General features: G+C 33.3%; 1 protein-coding gene across 1 annotated transcript; it reads right to left on the reverse strand.

The window, feature by feature from the left end:
• Nucleotides 1-6,122: 6,122 nt before the first annotated feature.
• LOC108327068 (transcription factor MYB124) lies at nucleotides 6,123-12,053 on the reverse strand. Its single transcript, XM_017560771.2, has 13 exons — nucleotides 11,791-12,053; nucleotides 11,084-11,303; nucleotides 10,931-10,977; nucleotides 10,769-10,825; nucleotides 10,581-10,653; nucleotides 9,881-9,936; nucleotides 9,605-9,784; nucleotides 9,349-9,527; nucleotides 9,056-9,201; nucleotides 8,396-8,529; nucleotides 8,116-8,318; nucleotides 7,726-7,871; nucleotides 6,123-6,742 (listed from the first exon to the last, which is right to left on the reverse strand). The coding sequence occupies exons 2-13, from the start codon at nucleotides 11,216-11,218 to the stop codon at nucleotides 6,632-6,634; spliced, it is 1,467 nt and encodes a 488-aa protein (XP_017416260.2). The 5' UTR covers nucleotides 11,219-11,303; nucleotides 11,791-12,053; the 3' UTR covers nucleotides 6,123-6,631.
• Between the last annotated feature and the right edge of the window lie 10,183 nt (nucleotides 12,054-22,236).

Genomic DNA, 22,236 nt, shown 5'->3' on the forward strand with positions numbered 1-22,236 from the left:
TCTAGGAGTTCTCTTTGGATCTATTCTTTAGACTGAACAGAAAATGCTAAGAGTTCTCTTTGACACTTTTTCCTTTGCACGAGATTTTCACTCCAAAAAATATGCTTTTAAATAAAGTAAACGCTTAAATATTTATTTTTATAATGAAAAGGCATTGGAACCCAACAAAGCTGAACTTGTTGAGTAGTTGACTGATAAGAGTTTTTTTTCGAACTTTCTGCGTTGAACGGGGATTTCTGAAGCCATTTTTCTTACTTTCCCCCAAGCGGCTTGAGGAAGGAGTCATTTTTCTGACTTCATGCTTTGAGGGGGGATTTCTGAAGCCATTTTTCTGACTTTCCCCCGAGCGGCTTGAGGCAGGAGTCATTTTTCTGACTTCTTGCATTGAGCGGGGATTTCTGAAGCCATTTTTCTGACTTCCCCCGAGCGGCTTGAGGAAGGAGACATTTTTCTGACTTCATGCTTTGAGCGGGGATTTCTGAAGCCATTTTTCTTACTTTCCCCCGAGCGGCTTGAGGCATGAGTCATTTTTCTGACTTCTTGCGTTGAGCGGGAATTTCTGAAGCCATTTTACTGACTTCCCCCGAGCGGTCCTGAGGCAGGAGTCATTTTTCTGACTTCCTGCGTTGAGCGGGGATTTCTGAAGCCATTTTTCTGACTTTCCCCCGAGCGGTCTTGAGGCAGGAGTCATTTTTCTAACTTCCTGCGTTGAGTGGGGATTTCTGAAGCCATTTTTCTTACTTCCCCTCGAGCGGTCCTGAGGCAGGAGTCATTTTTCTGACTGCCTGCGTTGAGCGGGGATTTCTGAAGCCATTTTTCTGACTTCCCCCCGAGCGGTCCTGAGGTAGGAGTCATTTTTATAAGTTCCTGTGTTGAGCGGGAATTTCTGAAGTCATTTTTCTGACTTCCCCCCGAGCGGTCTTGAGGCAGGAGTCATTTTTTTGACTTCCTGCATTGAGTGGGGATTTCTGAAGTCATTTTTCTAACTTCCCCCCGAGCAGTCTTGAGGCATGAGTCATTTTTCTGACTTCCTGCGTTGAGCGGGGTCATTTTTCTGACTATCTCCGAGCGGCTTGAGGCAGGAGTCATTGTTTTGACTTCCTGCGTTGAGTGGGGATTTTTGAAGTCATTTTTATGACTTCCCCTCGAGCGACCATTATAACCTGACACAGTTGAAGGTAGGTCTGAACCTTTATGCACATGATATTTTATAATTTGTAATTTAAAATTAAGAGTTGGTAGAACCTGACCCAGTGGAGGTCTGAACCTTCCTGCACATAATATTTTATAATTTAAAACTAAGAGTCGGTAGAACCTGACAAGGTTGAACGCAGCTCTGAACCATCCTGTGCATAATATTTTATAATTTAAAATTAAGAGTCGGGTCGAACCTGACAAGGTTGAACGCATTTCTGAACCATCCTGTGCATAATATTTTATAATTTATAATTTATAATTTAAAATTAAGAGTCGGTAGAACCTGAAAAGGTTGAACGCAACTTTGAACCATCCTGTGTATAATATTTTATAATTTAAGAGTTGGTAGAACCTGACAAGTTTGACAAGTTTGAACGCAGCTCTGTACCTTCCTATGCAGGATATTTTATAATTTAAAATTAAGAGTTGGTAGAACCTGACAAGGTTGAACGCAGCTCTGTACCTTCCTGTGCAGGATATTTTATAATTTAAAATTAAGAGTTGGTAGAACCTGACAAGGTTGAATGCAGCTTTGAACCATTCTGTTATAATTTAAGAGTTGGTAGAACCTGACAAGGTTGAACGCAGCTCTATACCTTCCTGTGGAGGATATTTTTACTCAAAAAAATATGAGTTAAATAAATATATTATAATTTGTAAATTATAATGAAAACTGTATGTTTCATAAAGAGTTCTATATTTTATTAGGATAGAAGAAGATGATTGTACCTGAACATCAGTTGTCTACTTATAAGGCTTGTGACAACCACGTCCATTGATTAACCATTAATGCAATATATTTTAGGTAATCAAACCCAATAATTAATCATTAATGCAATATATTTGTAGAGCGTAAGACAATGTACCTGCTTAATGACAATCAATCTCGATCGGTATACTTCATATAGTTCAAGTGCAAATAAATTTAAATCTTTTAGAAATTAAATTTAAATGAATTGCAACAAAATATATATTCTAAAAATTTAATCTCTTACAAAATAAATTCAATTTTATAGGTCTATATAAAAAAATAGAAATAATTAATTTTATTTTCATCATTCAAATTTAAAATATTAATTAACTAAAATTCAATAATAATTATTAGGTATAATTAAATATATGATAGTTTTATGTATTTCATCAACAAAAAAAAATTAAAAGTCCATATCTGATGTGGATACAACTAGGTAGAAGAAGATTTAGTTGATATGGGTGCGGCTGCTGCTGTTCAGGGAATATGAATGAGATAAAATTAGGGTTTGGAAAATAAATTAAAAATTTGTGGTAAAAGTAAAAAAATTTTAACATTTAACCTAAAGATAGTATTGGAAATAAAAAAAATTTGATGAGGTGTAGGGAGCATGCCTGGTGGTGGAGGGAGCAACGCTCTTAGAGTACTCATAAATATTAAATACGCACGGCTTAGTAAATACAACACAACTATAACAATAAGAATTGTATTGTGATTGACAAACGGTTAATACACATAAAGTATTTTGATTCATATAATTTAGTATACCAACTACTTTGTGTGTTAAGTTTTTCAATTTAGAATTGATTCATATATCTTTTTATACCAATACATTACATCATACATGAGACCTAGGTTTTTCACCCTTTTTTCACCCTTGTATGATATATATATATATATATATATATATATATATATATATATATATATATATATATATATATATATATATATATATATATATATATATATATATATATATATATATATATATATATATATATATATATATATATATATATATATATATATATATATATATATATATATATATATCAACTGGATGTGGATTTCTCGTTTCGTTGAAACGTTGCAAATTTGGTGTCGTGTTTTTCTCGACAATAGTTCTCCAAGTTTCGCAAGATGTGAGTTTCTCTAATAGTGGACTCGAGTGAACGTTGCAAGATCTCCTATGCAACTTTTGGGCTAATCCGTTGAAGCGCTTCTCCCTGCACCACCACACCCTTCTCCCTGCACCTCTCCATTCCCCATATACCCTTGACAAAAATTTAAAGTTCATGGTTAAAAAAATTTGTTTTTCACCAACGTTGAACAACCTCATTTAAAACGATCCTTACTATATAAATATGCACCCCCACACCACGGAAATCACATTTCCTCTTCTTTCTCCTTCACTGTGTTATCCTTCATCTCGTGGTGGTGCTTCTTTGTGGTGGTGTGTTATTGTGTTGTGTTTGTTTGGAGGTGATAGTTTCTTAGAAGAGTTTGGTGGTGCAACAAGATGGTCCAGTGGTAGTGGTGTTGGTGCAAGAAAGTGGTCTGGTGATGGTGGTGGTGGCATTAGGAGGAAGTCATCTCAGGTGCGAAAGCAAGATGGAAAACCTTTTAACGAATATGAAAATCCGTCAACGGATATCAACATTGAAGGGTTACCCTCTGTTTAAATTTTGTTAGTTTATAATGTTAGAATATTAGTTTAATGTTATTAATTTTAGATTATTTATGAAGTTAGTTTAATAGCTGCCAAGGCTCCTTTGAAACACACCTTTCACATATCTTCGTTTTGTTCATGGCTCATTTTCTCTTCTCACCTTTTATGTTTTTTTTATTCTTTTCTTAAATCTAGGTTATTTTGTTTTATAAGAATATTTTTTTTTAGTTTTAAAATCTTCAAAAAATAATTTAGAAAATTTTTGTTATATCTTGAAGAACTTGTACAACAGATAAACCCTTATTAATAAATCCTTATTAATAATAAATATACACTGACATCAAGAAATCTACTTTAATTGCAATTTTAATTAGCTTGAACAACACTTTAAAAAATGTAGAGTAGGGTTTAAGTTTTTTTTTGTCAGGATTTCGGAATATTCAATTAAAACTTGTTCTCTAACATTTCAAGCATTAAGTTAATGATTTATTAGACCCTACAACTTCAATTAAAAATTTCAAGTTCACTCAAGAAAACATTAACTCTAAGAACAAATTGATTGAATTTCAAGTTGTCTCCCACTTTTAGAGTTCCTAGTAGTGTAGGTTAGGATATTCAATCAAAACTTAACTTGGTGTCTACCATTTCAAGGACAAGAACAATAACTTCAAGAGTAATTGAAGTAATGAACCTAAAGCTTTGATTGAAATTTCAGGTTCATTCAGAAAGCATAAGCCTTAGGAACATAAGTGTGTTGAATTCGAATATAAATGTCATTGTAGCTTATATTCTTCAAGTTCAACCGTAGTTGTACCAATATTTAGATTTGCATCTAGGGTATTTTAACCATGTAATTGGATAGATGCTTTTTTTTTTAGAAGTTAAGGAGATGTTGACTTCTGTATTTACTGTTCTTTGGTTTTTGTCTGATTTCTAATTTTATAGATTTCTACAGAAAACAGTGAGAACAATTTATGTTTTCATTTTTTGCTTTAACTTTCTGTTACTCTTTTAATTTACAAAATTACTACCTTGTTTTCAACTAGTGTTCTGTTGTTAGAAATTTATACAGCAAACAAAAAAAAATGTTTCCATAGGTTGGTGTACAGAATTTTAAAAATAGAAAACATGTTTTCCATAGATGTCTTTCCTGTTTCCAACGATTTACATACGAACTAAAGAAAAACAAAAGTTGTTTTTTATCGTTTTTTGTCTTTTACTTTTTTTAAGAGAGAACAGATTGAAAAGTTGTGCTAGTTCTTTTATAAATGTAGAGTAAAACCAAAAAATACAAACAGAAATAGATAGGTCCTAAAAGCTTATGCTTCATTTCTGTTGATTGGTACTATGAATTATAATTATCAAGTGACTCTGTATTTGACAGAGTTAGTTTTACAGCATGCAGAGCCAAAACTGTATTCTGCGTACACTATTTATTTGTATGCTCTCATTTTTGTGTCACAAAAATGCTAAAGAAAGAAACCTTGCTAAATATTTGAACGTGATTTTGTTCAATTAGTAAGATCTGTTATCGGGCTAATATACAAGGTTTGGAACTGTTCAAATAAAGATTTTAGTTTGAATGTCATTTACTCTTCTTTCAGATCTGGAAGCTCAAATTTCAATAGCAATGATTACTGCGCTAAGTGGGGTGTAAAGAACAAAAGGAAAAGAGTTAGAAATTATAAACTTGCTGGATCTTGGTGGGTACACTATTATTATTGAATTGTTTATCATAAACTGTCTTCTAAATTAAGCTTACTTACAGAAGTACGTTTACAGAAAAATTCTTAGTTCATCTTCCCATCTTGAGATTTCTTGGGTCCTGCATGTCATCTAAGTATAAAAGACTAAAGTAGAGTTCAAATGAATGATGACCAAAATATCTAAAATGATGCAACGTAGAGAGAAAATTCTTGTTTCTTCAGATTTTTCCATCTCATAGCTGCAGTGAAGCCAATAGAATTATGCAAGTGACATTATAAATTTTAAAATCAATTAAGGCGTTTACTAGTTCATTTGTTTAAGCGAATTGAATTTGAGTGAGTGGAAATTGGTTGGTCAAACCAAATGAGTCAAAGGGAGTCTTTGGTGGGCAAAGTTAACAACAAAGGTATGCACTTTATTTTGTAGGACGTTCCCTCTCTCTTTTTACCAACTGCTTTAGCCTTGTCATCATTATCAGCGTACTGTATACCATCACCATCCATTAACTTGTTATCCTAATTAAATATAAGAATGCAGTGAATGTAGAATTATTCTTCCACACAGCAGCACAAGACCATTGCTCATGCCAAACAAACCATATCAAAGAGAAAGGTATGCTTTGCCTCTATCAGGTCAGGGAACAACTGACCTGTTATTTGTCCATTTCTTGTTCTGGTTTCATGATGCTTCCTGGTATTTGTCTTTACCATTATCTTTTAATTTTACCTGGAATATGATGGTAGGAAAATCAATGTGCTAGATTCTTAGTTTGGAGAATTCTAACAGAAACAGTATTTGCACACCAAACCAAAATGCATTTCCACTCACTTATGATTATGTTTCAGTACATCAGAAGCAAAAGGGAAAAATATTTATTAAATAACCTATGCACACTCCAAACAACAAATTAGAATCCAAGTTGCCACTGTCACGTTTCTTCTCTCTCTTCTATCTATGCTAATGTATTCATACACACTCAGGAATCAGGATGCTACTGATTACACGGCAAGCTCTGTACAAAATTCGGACAAAATGCTGATTGCTGGATTGGAGAAAAACAAACCCAGAACAATATCAAAACAAAACAAACCAAAGAATGACACACTAAGCAATCCAATTTTATGTGCAAGTTTCAAAAAGGTAACTTTTGAGATGTTAGATATGTTGATGGCGGCAAGAATGTATCATAACATTCTTGGGGAGCAGCATATGCCTTCCAAAACTTTAGGCAGAGTGAAATTGTAAATTTTCTCCAGATGAGAAAGTAGGATTCAAAACGGATCAATATTTGAATCTCAGATGATTCATAGACTTGGTAGTAGGGCTCTTTTGCAGGGTGGTGGTTGAGATGAGTCAGCACTTGGGTTGATGGATGGAGATTCCACTCCTAGTGTTTTCCTTAGGAAGTTCCTTTCCTGAAAGAACAAAATTTAAAAATAAAGGTTAGTCTTCTGTGTCAAGCTTCGATATATTCTATTACTTGACGAAAAAGATAGAAGTGTCATTACCAACAAAAATCTATGTATGTGTGAAAAAAAACCCCAACAGCTTCCACTAATCTTGCCAAATAATTCAATGTTATTTGCAAGAACATGGCTTCTATCTTCTAGCACGAATAGAAACTACTATGTGTTTTATTGGATAAACTAGTCTATAAACTAGTTTTGCTTTTTACGGTATGTCTTTCCTTCTTATTTCCTTCTCCTGTAAGTGTTTACGGAAAATTTTATCCAAACAAACCCTACAGTTACACCTCTATGTGCTCCAGCGTATTGCAAATTTTAGTAAGATCTTTCCCAACTAAATATGTATGCCAAAAAATCCAAATTTCTCTTAGAAAAACCTCATGCCATATACACACATGTTGTATTAATTTTACCAGCACATTATATGCCACTCAAATACTTGATTTACCACTTTTTTACCAGCTTCAACAATTGTATGTAGGGATTGCCTAAGTATTTCAAAATCCCAGCTCATCTATACCTGAATGGACTTAGAAGTAGCAATAGATGATATTAAGAACCCTTGAGTTAAGGTGTCCACGGTTTCATCTTCTGAGTATTGACATCAAGGATGGAAAATAAAAAGCTAGAATTATTTAATTTATTATTGATAGATTAAAAGACACTACTCTATTAATCCAACAACTATTCATGTTAAGTTTCTAAAGATAACAACTTAAGTTCACCGCTTTAACATCACCTGCGCATTGATAAGCTTTCCCCCAAAAATCCCTAGTATAACAAGCTGTGCCATTAAGTTAAAAAGCTACCTCATTTGCCTACTTAATGTCATATTACTAATAATATATAATCATGCTAGTTATCTCTATTAATGATATAATCTTTCTGTTGGCCTTAAAATTGTTCAATGCCAAAGTGCATGGCTGACTTACACTTTCTGAAAACTGTGGGCTGGGAATTCCTGCTGCCAAGGATCTGAACAGAGGGGTTACTTGAATAGGGGAGTTGAACTCCAATCTTGATGAGGTAGAAACAATTCCATCATTGTTTATCTGTTCCTCACAATATGGCAGTACATCTGCAAGAATACACATAATATTAACACTTACCATTTCCGGTATTAGCATATTGGATAAAGCATTTTATTTTAGAAAATATATAAAACTAAGCCTTCATATAATTTCCAGCTTAGGAATAACTAAACACTTAAGAGGTTAAGTTATTATCTGGTTATTCATCAACCCTTTGAACATAATTTACTATTTATGTGGTTAATTGTTACTAAACTGATATTTTATTAAAAATCCTTTCCATTTATTTACCTTGATCTACATTTGCAGTACAAAGAACCTCTTTATCATCTTTGTCTACTCCTTTTTCATCTCCAACCTGTTCAGACTTCATTTCAGTTCCAATATCTTGATGCAATGTGTGCTCTGATTTATCAACGGCTGACTGACCCAGGAAAGTTGATTCTGTACTGTATCCGGAACTGGCTGGAGAATCTTCGTATTGTTCCACTTGCCTAGAACATATTCAGAAACTATTAGACATTTCGCAGAGGCCACAGGCAAAACAATAGTTTTAAAGATCTTAATGTACCTCCAACAAGCCTGGCCTTCCTCATTACTGCTTTTCAAGTCCTCATTGATATCTTTATCTACAAGCCGTAAATCTGAAATCTTGTGACCAGGAATGTTTGATTCTTTGTTTCGGTTCAGAAACTCTTGAAGAACCTACCATCAGTTCAAATGAACATACAGTGTAATGAGTAACACTTATCATATGTATATGGTCAAGTAAAAAGACATATCAGCTCGTGATTGGTATCATAAAATCAAGCGGAGTTTTCAACATTTGAATACACGCTAGCAAGGTGACCTATGAAACTATTTCAGAGTTCTCATTGGGAAGATTAACAACTCATTTGATTCATGTTTTCCTTTAAATAAATGCTTCAGATTCATAACGACATAAATTGCAAAGAAACTAGGAGCAAACAATGCCTAAACTTTTTCAATTAGCTTTTAATGCTTACCAGGGTGCTATAGGACGAAAAAAAGATACATGTGAAACGACTTTCAATTTTTTATGTAAATAGGCTAACACGACAAGTTGCTTGTTGTTGATGCTAACTTCTAAGGATATAACTGGCCCTTTTAGGGCTTTACTCATCACAAAAAGTAGTAAGTTCATTTTTTAAAGAAGAAAAAGTGGTCAATATTCAAAACTGAAGTAAGTTTAGAAGTTATAAAGCCTCACCTTCCAAGTGTGTTCAAGACTTTGGTCCACGTTTTCGGTATCAACTTTTAGAGCTAGTGAACTTAATAACTCTGCCTGTTCCATCAATACACTTCTCTTTGGGTCATCCCTTTTGAGAAATGTTCCTTGAATCTGGTCATCCTGGGCTGCAGAAGCATGACAAACCATCTTACAATGAGAGGATGGCTGAAGTTTTGTTTGCTGAATATATTAATTATATCATGTTTTCTTTTTCAAGTTTTACTATACATGAATCAAGCTCCAAAACTAAAGTTCAATTCAAAGATAACTACCAGAATTGAACTTGGGACTGCAATCATGCTGATGGTCTGGCAAGCTGTTTGAGTTATGAGAGTTTTGAGCTAATACTGCAAATGGTGGTCTTTGCTGTTGATTTATTGGAGTTCCATTTCGTAAATGTGATCGGTCTCCAAATTCGCTCTTTTCTGCATCATCAGGGATATGGGACCTCCTATATAGCCATAGGATAAAATGTCAACACTTCTCTTAGTAGAATTTGAGTATTTTGATACATAGAGTATACAGTACCTCATCCTTTTAATAGGTACTCCAGATTCAGCTGTTGTATCCATATTATTATAATGTTGGAACATAATTCTCTTGCTATTTGAATTGATGTAAGAAGTACTGTTCTCTTTTGCTAATGCTGCATATTTTTCTTTCTTTCTGCAGAGTGTGGAGAAACGGTTTTTCACGGCATTATCCGTTCTGTACAGAAAGCAATGCATTAAATATTAAGCATCAATAAAATGACTATCACATATTCACATGCACTCAAGAAGAAAAGAATCAATTTCTGGTTACCTGCCTGAAACCACCTTTGCTATTTCTGTCCATCTGTTACCAAATATTTTTTGAGCCTACAGAGAAAATGGTAAGAAATAAAATCACAAATGCCTCATTTATTCATGTGTACTGAAGTCTAGTTGATGTTATCTGGAAGAGTATGCATATATATACATGAGATCTTGGTGATTTGGTTGTAACCAACTTCTGACAGTAGGCTAGGCTGCTTCTCAGTGCATAAGTTCGTCAATAGATTGTCTTCTGGCCAATGAAGACAAAGAAGTCTTACAATGTGGCTTTGGACACAACTCATTCCTATAAAACTAACTTGTAAAGGGAAATTTACTAAGTTATATACAAAACTTGATCATGTTATTGGTCAATGTGAACCTCCACCACACTCCCTAACATTGAAGACTACATATCTTGACTGTGAAGCTTGCAAGACTTTGAGGATAGTCCAACAATAGCTCAATAGCAAGTAGCCTGATAAACTCAACAACAATGACAGGATAAACTCTGGTATCATTTTAAATTTGGGCTTTAGGCCTAATTCAACTCTACAAATTTAACTTGCAAGTTAAGAATTGTCTCTGACTTGTACCTTTTAATTTAGTCATACTACTATTCAACATGAACTCCAATCTTTTAAAGTTCCATATGCTTCATCATAAAATAAGCTTGTTAAGTTGGTTCTGTACACAGAGACCATCATTACCTCACATAAGAGCATGTCTTCCTCGGCTGACCATCCACCTTTCTTGAAATCAGAATTCAAGTATGTGTACCATCTGAAATATGATTAGTAATAGAAGGATCAGAATGGTAGTAACAAAGAACCCAACAGATCTTTTGAATCAGTGAAGATAAAAATTAAAAAATTGTAGACAATTGGAAAAACCTCACCTTCTTCTGCACTGTCTTGTCGTTTTATCTTTAAACTTAGATGCAATAATTGCCCAACTGCATATAATTAATTGCAATACAAAGCCCTTTAATGCCACTCGTCAACGAAGAAAAGAGTCGTGTTTATCAAAAAAGAAGAATTAGTAAAAGAAGAATGAGTACTTTTCAGTTCCATGAATACCAATCTGCTCCCTTAGTATATCATCCTCCTGAAAAAATCTCTTATCCATTGTTAGAACTAAGTAGATGATATATATTTGCAAGTAAACAGAAGAATTAAAATAAACGTAGAGAACTAAAGAGAGAAAGAAACACCTCTTGAGTCCAAGTCACAATGTGACGCTCCTTCTTTTTAGATTCTTCATTGTGTTCCTTCTTTTTAGATTCTTCACTGTGCTCCTTCTTCGTGGACTCTTCATTATGGTGCTGCTTCAAATCTTGCGGCATCATTTACCACAGAGAGTGCTTATTATTCTATCGGCGTCCCTCTCTTCTTGACGCTCCTTCCTTTTGCCTGAACCGGCAAACTTGCATGCTGCCAAAGCTTTATAATTAGAAGCTTTTATGTTTTGCAAAAAAAATCGAAAAAGAAAAGAAAAAGCGAAACCATCACTTCTCCCTTCTCTTTCACATCCACCTTTACACCTTAATAAGCAAAAATCACATTCCCAAAAGCCCTCACCAAAAGGTATTCAATTGAAAAAGGGAAAATAAAATTGATATTATCATCAGTGATCAATGAAGAACAAAACAGGAAAACACAATCGAATGTTAAAATTAGAGAGCCAGAGCTACACGAAAAAGATAGATAGATAATGGGTAATGAAAAATACTTAAAAGGGGTACATGGGATTGGATCAAAATCTTATTTTTATCCAAACCCAACAAAGTACCAACTACCTATTTATTTCATGGAGTAGTGGCATGTAAGAAATAACCCAGAAATGGTGGGGGATCTAAACAAATTGATGAACTTGGAATATACCCAAATGAGTAAAAGAAAGGGTGAAATTGAGAAATACCTCGAATAAACTACGTTTGGATTCGTGATACGTATTCTGGGATAAACAGGAAAACTGATAGCAGGAAGCAGAGATAGTAGAGAGTGTGGTATGAGAAGCAGTGTGGAGAGTGAAGTGGGTGTTTTGGACCAAAGTACTAATGTTGATCTGTGAGTGTCTGAGTTACTTGGTTGTTTTGTTTTTCAGTTCTTTCTCTCTCTTACTTTTTTGAAACGGTCACACACCCTTGAGTTGGTTGGTTCTCTTTTCTTACAAGAAAGAAAGAGAATAGAAAATTGGAGTGGTGAGTGAATGCAAAACCTAAGATTAATTAATACATTTTATGTATTTGTTTAATAGTTTTAAATAAACGGATACTTGGGGTTAGTGCGCGGGTATGAAGGAAGTTTGAATAAAACGCTGAATTCCATGAGAAGACTTGTGCTGTGCTGCTGCTCCTAACGTGCATTCTTCAGTCTTTATTAATGCTCTCATGGCTTATTCTGGCATACTTTCTCCCTTAGCCACTACACATCACACGCTTATTCTTCCTTTCATTAACTTTTATCTGTGTTCTTTCAATATTTTTTACTCAAGTTTTTATTAAAATCACACGCATTATTAGTTATAATATAGTAAGAATAGTAAAATCATTAGGATTATCAAATAAATCGTAAAATTATATAAATTGTCATTTTTTTCTATATTATTTGTTTACATTATTAGATTAATGTAGTTCATCTAAATAAAAGTTAAATTTAATTAAAATTTAAACAATTAAAAATTGATTGTTATACGTATTATGAGTATTAACACCATTCAACTAAAAAGAAATACAAATAAAACTCTCTTATATGTTTAATCAAATTAAAATTTAATATAATTAAAAATTTGTCTTGGTATTATCACTTTCAACAACATCAAATATTCATCTACTTAAATAAATTTAAATTAAAATAAAATTCAATCAAATTTGATAAATGAAACTTTAATTAAAACAAAATTCAAATTCAATTAAAAATGAAGGGCGTTTTTTTTCCACACCACTCATCTTCAATGAATTTCAATCAATTAAAATAAAACACTCTTTTATGTTACATCTTAAAATCTATCATGGTTAAGATAGTAAGGAGTTCACAAAATGATTAATTGTATAAACTTAAGTTTGATGATTGATAGATTAATAATTGAATTGATTTTATTTTAATAATTTATCATTTATATCGTAGAAAGTAAAACTTTTACTATCCTAACCATAATCTCAATTTTAACTATCTTCTTTTGCATATATATATATATATATATATATATATATATATATATATATATATATATATATATATATATATATATATATATATATATATATATATATTGAATATTCAATATAATTATTAAATACAGCATTGAAATTACCTAAATGTATATTTCTTTATAACTGTGATATTAATTTTTAATCTGAAATGAAATTAATTACATTTAAATCTCTTCACTCTTATTGAAAATTGTATCATTTCAAAATTCAACTCAAGGTTATGTTTCATGAGTTATACCCGTTTAGTCAAACAAACATTTTATATGACATCATACACAGCTGTATTGTATGAATGAAATGAGTAGGAAACTGTGAATTTTAAGGATACATCAGAATACATGACCCCACAGGAAAACTGTGAATTTTAAGGACACATGAGAATGTACATGACCTAATAACAAGTTAGTATAAGGCTTGCATTGAAATTAAATGTTTCGTATGCCTTATTATCAATCGATCTTAGTTCATGCTAAATGCACCACCTCATCAAAGTATGGGTTATTTTATTTTCTTACTTTTGATTTGAAAATTTTAAGAAATTAACCTTTCATATATATATTTTTTTAACTAAACCCTCTTTTAATTCTTAATCTTAGTGTGGGTGTATTTGGAGTAAAAAAACATAAGAAAGTTGTTTATGTATTGTATAATTTGTTATATAGTATTATTTTTTTTTCATTAGATAAATATCGTAGTTTTATCTAATTTTGGAGTTTTCACGTTATATTTTTATGTTAATCTTATTTATTAAAAGGTGAAGTAATTATTAGAAGTAAAAACGTTGATGTTCCAATCAAAGCGGTATCAAGAACTTATGATTCAGTAAGGTATTCTTAGTATACTCTATGGTTGCAGCTTAGTCAAATCTCTCACTAGAAAAGATTAATTCTTTGTTGTTGGAGAGTCATCATTAGTTGTTGATGTTGCAATGACATTTACAAGTGATGTCAAATGTGACTGAAAAAATGGATGGAAGGATCATAGTCGGCAAAGATGTCATCGTGTTGGTGTAGTGAATCTACAACCAGGTTTGTGGAGGTCTGGTAAGGTGCAAGCGTGGATTTGTGGAGCTTTTCATGGTGGAACTTGCAATGAATCACTCAGTGTTTGCTGAAGTTTAGTGGTTGAGCGATGGTGACTAGTGTGCTTTTTGTGAACTACAGGGAAGTCTAGTGTTACTCCAGTGATTGCAGCATTTTTGGCCAGCTACAAGGAGGATCGATGTTGGTTGTATGTATTAGGATGAGTCTTTGCTAGCAATAATTATGCATGGGCATTGGCTAATGTTGATGTAGGGTGTTTTGTGATTATGCACGAGTATTGATTAACATTAATGTAGGATGTGTAGTAATTATACATAGGCATTCGCTAATAATGATGCAGGATGTATGGTGATTATACACGAACATTTGTTAGCATTGATGCATGGTGTGTGGTGTGTGGTGTTTATGCATGAGTATTGACTAATATTGATGCAGGGCATGTGATGATTATACATGGGCATTAGTTAGCATTGATGTAGGTTTGCAATGAAAGGAAATCTTGGAATAGTTTAATTTCAAGTGTGTATACTCTTTTATGGTTGACTATGATTGTTGGTCTAAGCAATGGAGACAAAAAGGAAGACAACAATTGTGATTTTTCTCTGATTTTGGAGTTTCCACATTATATTCTTGTATTTATCTTATTTTTTCTATTGATAAGGTAATTCTTGAGGGTAAAGATGTTGATGTTCTTCTTAATGACACATTTTTCCCTGTCATATACCTCTTAGTGGAATATGACATAAGCTTTAACTCTATTTAGATCCACACATCGTGAGTTCGCAAGCTCCTCACCGTAAAGCTATCAACCTCGTCGTTAATCACCAACAAAACCCAAATTACGCTTCAACCTGCAGAGAATACGAAACCCTAGTATGAATTCCTCTCATAATCCTCCTTCTTAGCAAGCTTAATTGCGTCACCATAGCCTCTCCATCGCGCCACAACGGTGAATCACCTACAAATCGAAACCAACAAGAAATAGCGTTCTTGCGAGCTTCACGTGAACCTCATCTTCTTTAAGGAACCTTATGAATTGCCTCCATTAGCTTCTTGAACTTGCAAAATTGAAAAGACCACGTATGCAATGCGTAATCGTGATAAAATCAACAGTTACTAGAAAACCTTCTCCATGTCCTTGCGACACAAGAATCTCCCTCTACATTAGAACCCTAATTTGAGTGGGGAATTACACGTCATAATTTAAATGTTATTTTCACGTAATAAAATCATCCAGATCAACATGTCTAACATACACCACATCAACAGGTTTTGACGTCGTTTCTTACCATTTAACGAAAATAACTTAATTGTTACTAATTTGCAAAAGTTAAGACCCAATTGAGACACTTTTAAACAAGAGGACCAAAATGAGATTCTTGAACAAATATGAAGATCATCCGACAATTTAAACCTAATAATGAACTATATTTTTCCACTAGAGATTATAATAAAACTTAGGATTTGATAAACGTTTTACTTATTTATAAAGTTCGTCCGATCTCAACAAGTTACAAATAATTTATAGGATAATGACACAACATGCATACACATAAACACAATAAGAGAAAAAGAAACAAAACTCCAATCCACACAGCCACAAAATTAATACATTTTACTTTATAATTTTAAATTTTACCTAAATCTTTTAAGTATATGTAACGTATAAGAAAATGCATAGTGATTTATTTTTTTCATTTGATGTTTCAATTTAATGCTTATATTTTAACCTTTCTTCTATAAATACTTTTGCTGATGATTCTTAAACTTTCAACTTTTGATTGTGTACACTTTTTTCTAACCATTCCAATTCAAACTACTATTTTTCTTCAAGTATAGGTGATAGGATCCTGCAAACCACTTGGCCAAGAGGAGTACAAAAGACGAGAGGTAAAGCCCTCTCACTAGGAAGTTCTCCGGGAACTCCTAGGGCAAAGCCGAACGGTAAAGTCCGTTCCCTAGGAAGAACTCCTACGTCAAAGTCAATAATCCAAGAGGTAAAGCCCTCTCACTAGGAAGTTCTATGGGAACTTCTAGTGCAAAGCCGAACGGTAAAGCCCGTTCCCTAGGAAGAACTCCTAGGTCAAAGTCATAGCGCCAAGAGGTAAAGTCCTCTCACTAGGACGCTCTCCAAGAACTTCTAGTGCAAAGCCATTCGACCTCACGAGTATTCGGCCCTTCGGCCACAACTATTAGGTCATTCAGCCTCATAGGTATTCGGTCGTTCGGCCTCACAAGTATTTGGCCATTCAGCCTCACAAGTGCTTGGCCATCTGACTTCAAAGGTATTCGGCCTCACAGGTGCTTTACCATTCGGCTTTGCACTAGAAGTTCCTGGAGAGCGTCCTAGTGAGAGGGCTTTACCTCTTGGCGCTATGACTTTGACCTAGGAGTTCTTCCTAGGGAACGGGCTTTACCGTTCGGCTTTGTACTAGAAGTTCTCGAAGAACTTCCTAGTGAGAGGGCTTTACCTCTTGGATTATTGACTTTGACCTAGGAGTTCTTCCTAGGGAACGAACTTTACCGTTCGGCTTTGCCCTAGGAGTTCCCGGAGAACTTCCTAGTGAGAGGGCTTTACCTTTCGGCTTTTGTACTCCTCTTGGCCAAGTGGTTTGCAGGATCCTATCACCTGTACTTGAAGAAAAATAGTAGTTCGAATTGAAATTGTTAGAAAAAAGTGTACACAATCAAAAGTTGAAAGTTGAGATAGTTAATTTCAAAGTAGCTTATGCAATAAGGTCGGACGACCAAGCCAGTAAGACCACTCGATCTTCAGTTTGAATGTTTTGAGACCAAGACTGAAATTCATATTAGGATGTGCCTTGGATGAGTTTGTAGGTGTTTTACTGTCCTCCAACAAAGTAATTTTGATATTAATTTGATTGGTTATAAGAACAGATGGCCAAGCAAGTAAGACCAGTCGCTCTCAGATGAGCTTTAGGTTCTTTATGGTTTTCGATCAAACGAGAGAGACCAAAGTCTGCTCGGGCTCTACCCTATAAATAATAATTTTCTGCAAACTTTCTCCGGTCATATGGATAAGAGCGATCGGCCATGAAAGGTCGAGCAGTTGAGGCCGAAGGCCGAATACTAGATGGCTGAATGCTTGTGAGGCCGAATGACCGAGCACTTGTGAGGCCAAATGGTCGAATGCCTGTGAGGCCGAATGACCGAATACCTTTGAGGCCGGATGACTGAGCACCTGTGAGGTCGAATGGCCGAATACCTGTGAGACCGAATGGCCGAATACCTGTGAGACCGAATGACTGATCACCTGTGAGGCCGAATACCTTTGAGGCCAGATGGCCAAGCACCTATGAGGCCGAATGGCCAAATACTTGTGAGGTCGAATGGCCGAATTCTTGTAAGGCCGAACGACCGAATACCAATGAGACCAAATGACCTAATAGTTGAGGCCGAAGAGCCGAATACTCGTGAGGCCGAATGGCCTAATGGCGTAATGCTTGAACACTCGAGGCCATGAAAGGCCGAGTAGTTGAGAAGGAAGGTTTGAATACTTGATGGTCGACTGGCCGAATACCTATAAGGTCGAATGACCGAATACCTGTGACGCCGAATGGCCTAATAGTTCAATGGTTGAGCACTTGATGCCAAATTTGGCTAAGTGGTGAATGCGTCATTGGACCTGTAAAGCCGTAAAAGCTTGTTGATGTTGATGGTGAGAGTTTCTTCAATCAGGATCATTATGTACGGGCCTGGTCGACATGATGATGTTGAGACTGCGTCCTTGTCTGGTTCCTTGCGGTTTCAGCGGGATGCCGCTCGACCCCACGGTGGGTGCCAAATGTTTCGGTATGGATTTTGTAAGACCGAGAAGCTAACATTTCTTACGTGTCTTCCTTACCTCCGAATGTCTTGATTGACGAAGCTGCTCGTCTCCCTTCAGTTTGGGACCGCCTGATTTCGAACAGAGCCGATCGATTGTACTTTTGATTGCTTATTATTGCCTTGAACCGGAGGGGGATGTACTTGCAAAAGGTACTCCGACGCTCAAGTTAGGCGTGTATTTTTTGAACTGTTTATCACAGTTGAGTATTTGAGTTTTGTAGAATATGAGTTGAATGTACCTGGCTTTTGGCCTCGCTGTTGTATTTATAAGTACATAATCAAATAAAAACCAACCTACCCGAAAATTTGGTCAGTTACCTATAAATGACTTTATCAATATCTTTAACGAAATATCTTTGGTTATCTTAACCGTTTGATTATTTTAAACTTCTGTAGGACTTCTAGCCCAATAATAATAATACCTTAAACGCTGACCCAACTATGATCCAACATTGTTTTAGCGGATGGACCTAACGGTATCTAGCGGCGACCGTTCGGTTCTTGACCTATAGGTCCTAGACCTATACCATACAATAATATTTGGCTTTTTGATAAAATTGTAAAATGTCTCTACAAATTTAGATCCTTTACGTAAGCTAAGAGATCGTTTCTTGATCTAAACTTAATCAGACTTCAAGCTTTCTGTGTATTCTGCAAGCACCGTATTCAATTTTTCTCTACAAAAAAACCAGTTTGTATCATTACATATACATTATATGCATAAAAAGTTTAATATCTTTAAAGATTGAAAATAAAAGGCTCCAACCCTAAAGCTTTTCATTAAAAAAAGAAAACACGTACACACATGAATTTTGGTACACATGAAAAACGGCCTGTTTAAATGAGCAATTTAATTAAACACTTATTCAATAAACTCTTATAAAAAGAAAATTTATTTAAATTAAAAAATATTTTTATTTACCTACAATATATTCAATGAAGTCTTTAATTCCTACTTATTCCTCTAAACAATTAGTTTAAGCATAAAGAAGTTGCCTATAATTGGACATCAAAAAGAAAAAAAGAAAGAAAATCAAACGAGTAAGGTTATATATATATATATATATATATATATATATATATATATATATATATATATATATATGTTGTGTCATGATACGTTTATAATAAGTTGATGAATAGTTTATAAAAGGAAAAAGAAGTTGAGTGTGGGTTTATTAAAGGAATAGTAGAAAGAAAATAGAGAAAGAGAAAATGTGTCTTTCCATCTTGGTGTTATTATGGGTGAGAATGATAGAGATTGGAGGAAAGATTGAAAAAGAGGCATTTGTGATGATATATATATGGTGCAAAGCAAATGTGAATGACATATGAAGATGCTTTTAGAAGAGGGAATCTATTGGGAAGTCCAATAAAAGGAAGAGAAAAAGGTTAGGTATACGATGAAATGGGGAAATGATGGGCACTATCACTTGTGTAAGAGTCGGTGATATATATTCTGTCCCACAATAACCCATCAAAGAACCCTATGCAAATCCTTTCAAATACACAACATGGCCCTCTTTTTCTTTTCTTTTTATCATTATTTCACTGCATATTTTTCATTCAAAACTTTTCAAAAACCTTTCATATATTTAACTATGATTTGCTTTCAAAAAGGGAGAAACCTTGCATCTCCTTATGTCCAATGATTTGTCATGTTTTGGCTACTCATTGAAGATAAACGTTTAGCCCTTGAATGTTTCTCCTTGTCTCGTATAGACAGACCCTATTCAAGTTTTCACACACAATCCTCTTCTACGTAATACGTATCATAATTAAACACGTTGATGTTTTCATGTTTTTGACAATAACTATACTAAAGTAATTATTTAAAAAATGTTCGTTCACGGGACCAAATAGTTTCACAATTTTCTTGTACGTGGTCCTAGTTCTGTACCATTGACATTTAAGAGTTTGTCCATGAGAGAGTACAATGGCCAAAATATAAAGGGAATGGAATGGGCACTGGTAAGGGGGATATATGGCACTGTCCTTAATCTTCTGAACTACCAGTAACTTATAGATATTTTTTTTTTCCAAATGAATTCATATATGTCTGATTATATTTGTATGTATAAATAGTTTGAACCACTTTAATTACTTAACAACCACCTACTTTTGAAATTTGAATTTTATTATTTATTTTTTTGGTAGTGTAGCATTACTCTTAACAGAATAATTTTATGATCATGTAAAACTATTACTCCAGATAACAATAACTTTTGTCTGTATTACGTATTATTATGAATACCATGACTGAAAACAGATACTAATCAGATTATGATTCGAAACCTCTCATATATAATCAATTAGTTTGTTGTTAAAAATGCGTTTTCTCTTCGCTAAAAAAAATATTAATTACTTTATTATTTTTTAAGGTGTTCTTTTACATTGTTTTACTATTAGGTGTATAAATTAATATAATATATCTATTTCCTACGTTGATTATTAACTTAACTGTGCTGAAATTTTATTTTCTAAATCAATGTGTTAACCTACATAGAGTGTAAAAACTAAGTGAAGTAAGGGTTGAGTTTTTATGGTTATATTGATTTTTGTAAGTGGGGAAATTCTTTTTTATGAAAAATATATATATATCGAAAGTATAATGGATTAGCTTGTGCATTCACATATGGCTGATTATAGTTCTATGTATAAATAGTTTGAACCACTTTAATTACTTAACAACCAACTACAAGTTTGATTTTTGTTTTTATGTGTAGCCATTATTCGTATCAGAATAATTTTATATGATCATGTCAAACTATGACTCCAGAGAACAATAACTTTTTATTTGTATTACGTATTATTATGAATACCATACTAATCATATTATAATTCGAAACTCATAATCAATACTCATAATCAATTAGTTTGTTATAGTTAGATATATTATCTTTATTTTATATTTATCTTAGTTTGTTTGTTATTATTATTTATTTATATTTTGAGCTTCTTATATTTCTTCATTATAAACAGAGGATCCTATGTATATATTCAATACAACGAAGATTAATATCATATATAGTTTTTACTATATTCAATCTAGTATCTGAGCTTGGTTCTTTTGAATACAAAATTCTTGTTGTCTTTATCATTAGCAATTTGGTGTCACTTGAGTGCAGAAAGAGATATTTTTACTAAGTTTTTATTAATTATATTAGTAACAAGTTTGATACATATGATTTGTATGCACTAGCTTGAGAGAAATGGTTAGATATATTATCTTTATTTTATATCTATCTTTTTATTTTTAGTTAATTTGTTATTATTTCTTATTTGTATTTTGAATTTAGTCCATATTTCTTGGACCATATATGTATATTCAACCTAAAGAAAATTAGTACTATAGACAGTTTTTATTATATTTAACCGTTGTTAAAAATACGTTTTCTCTTTGCTAAAAAAATTATTAATTAATTTATTATTTTTCTTTTACATTGTTTTGCTATCTAATAGATGGTCTTTTCCTATTGATTAGGTGTATAAATTAATATAATATATCTATTTCCTACATTGATTATTAACTTAACTGTTGAAATTTTATTTTCTAAATCAACGTGTTAACCTACATAGAGTGTAAAAACTAAGTGTAGTAAAGGGTTGAATTTTTATGGTTATATTGATTTTTGTAAGAGGGGAAATTCTTTTTTATGATAATGGAAATGATAATATATCGAAATGATAATGGATTAGTATTTTTGAAAGTCAAGCTAATTTTATGATGAGTTTCACTCTTTTCACGGTTCCACATTTCCAATCCTGGTATTAGAAACCATGTGGGAGTGATAGATGTGATTTCATTGACTTTTTATCTTGAGAATAGAAGATTATTAAGGACCTTAATTGACAGGCTTGATATTTTATGTCTTTTCACCACTTAAAAGCTTCTATGTAGTATTTCAAACTTATTGAATTATTCAGATGCTTGTATCAAATCACTACTGTACCGTCGTAGAAATATTATTCAAGTGCCTGTCTTCTTCGATATTGAATTCATATGCATATATATAGGATGTGTAGTAGTTAATCTCTTGGGATGAAGTAGTAATTAGGGGTAGTGATTTGACTAATGGCAGGTAGTAAACAACACTTAGTACTGTTATATGGTGTGAAGATTGTATTTTGAATATGATTAACCATGTAAATTGTCGATCTTAGGGTCCCTTAGAAATGTAGGGTCTGATATTGGTTACGGTTATATCTATATTTATTGTGGTTTATTTGATCCATTGGCTTCAAATAATTTTATTTTGG

This window comes from Vigna angularis, chromosome 1, assembly GCF_016808095.1.
Source record: "Vigna angularis cultivar LongXiaoDou No.4 chromosome 1, ASM1680809v1, whole genome shotgun sequence".
NCBI classification, from domain to species: Eukaryota; Viridiplantae; Streptophyta; class Magnoliopsida; order Fabales; family Fabaceae; genus Vigna; species Vigna angularis.

Excerpts from the sequence above, each read along its gene's own strand:
- LOC108327068 (XM_017560771.2), bottom strand. The coding sequence starts at position 11,218 with ATGATGCCGCAAGATTTGAAGCAGCACCATAATGAAGAGTCCACGAAG. Across the intron at positions 9,202-9,348 it reads CAGTCCCAAGTTCAATTCTG|CCCAGGATGACCAGATTCAA; the intron begins GTAGTTATCTTT and ends ATGCTTCTGCAG. Across the intron at positions 8,319-8,395 it reads GAAGGCCAGGCTTGTTGGAG|GCAAGTGGAACAATACGAAG; the intron begins GTACATTAAGAT and ends AATATGTTCTAG.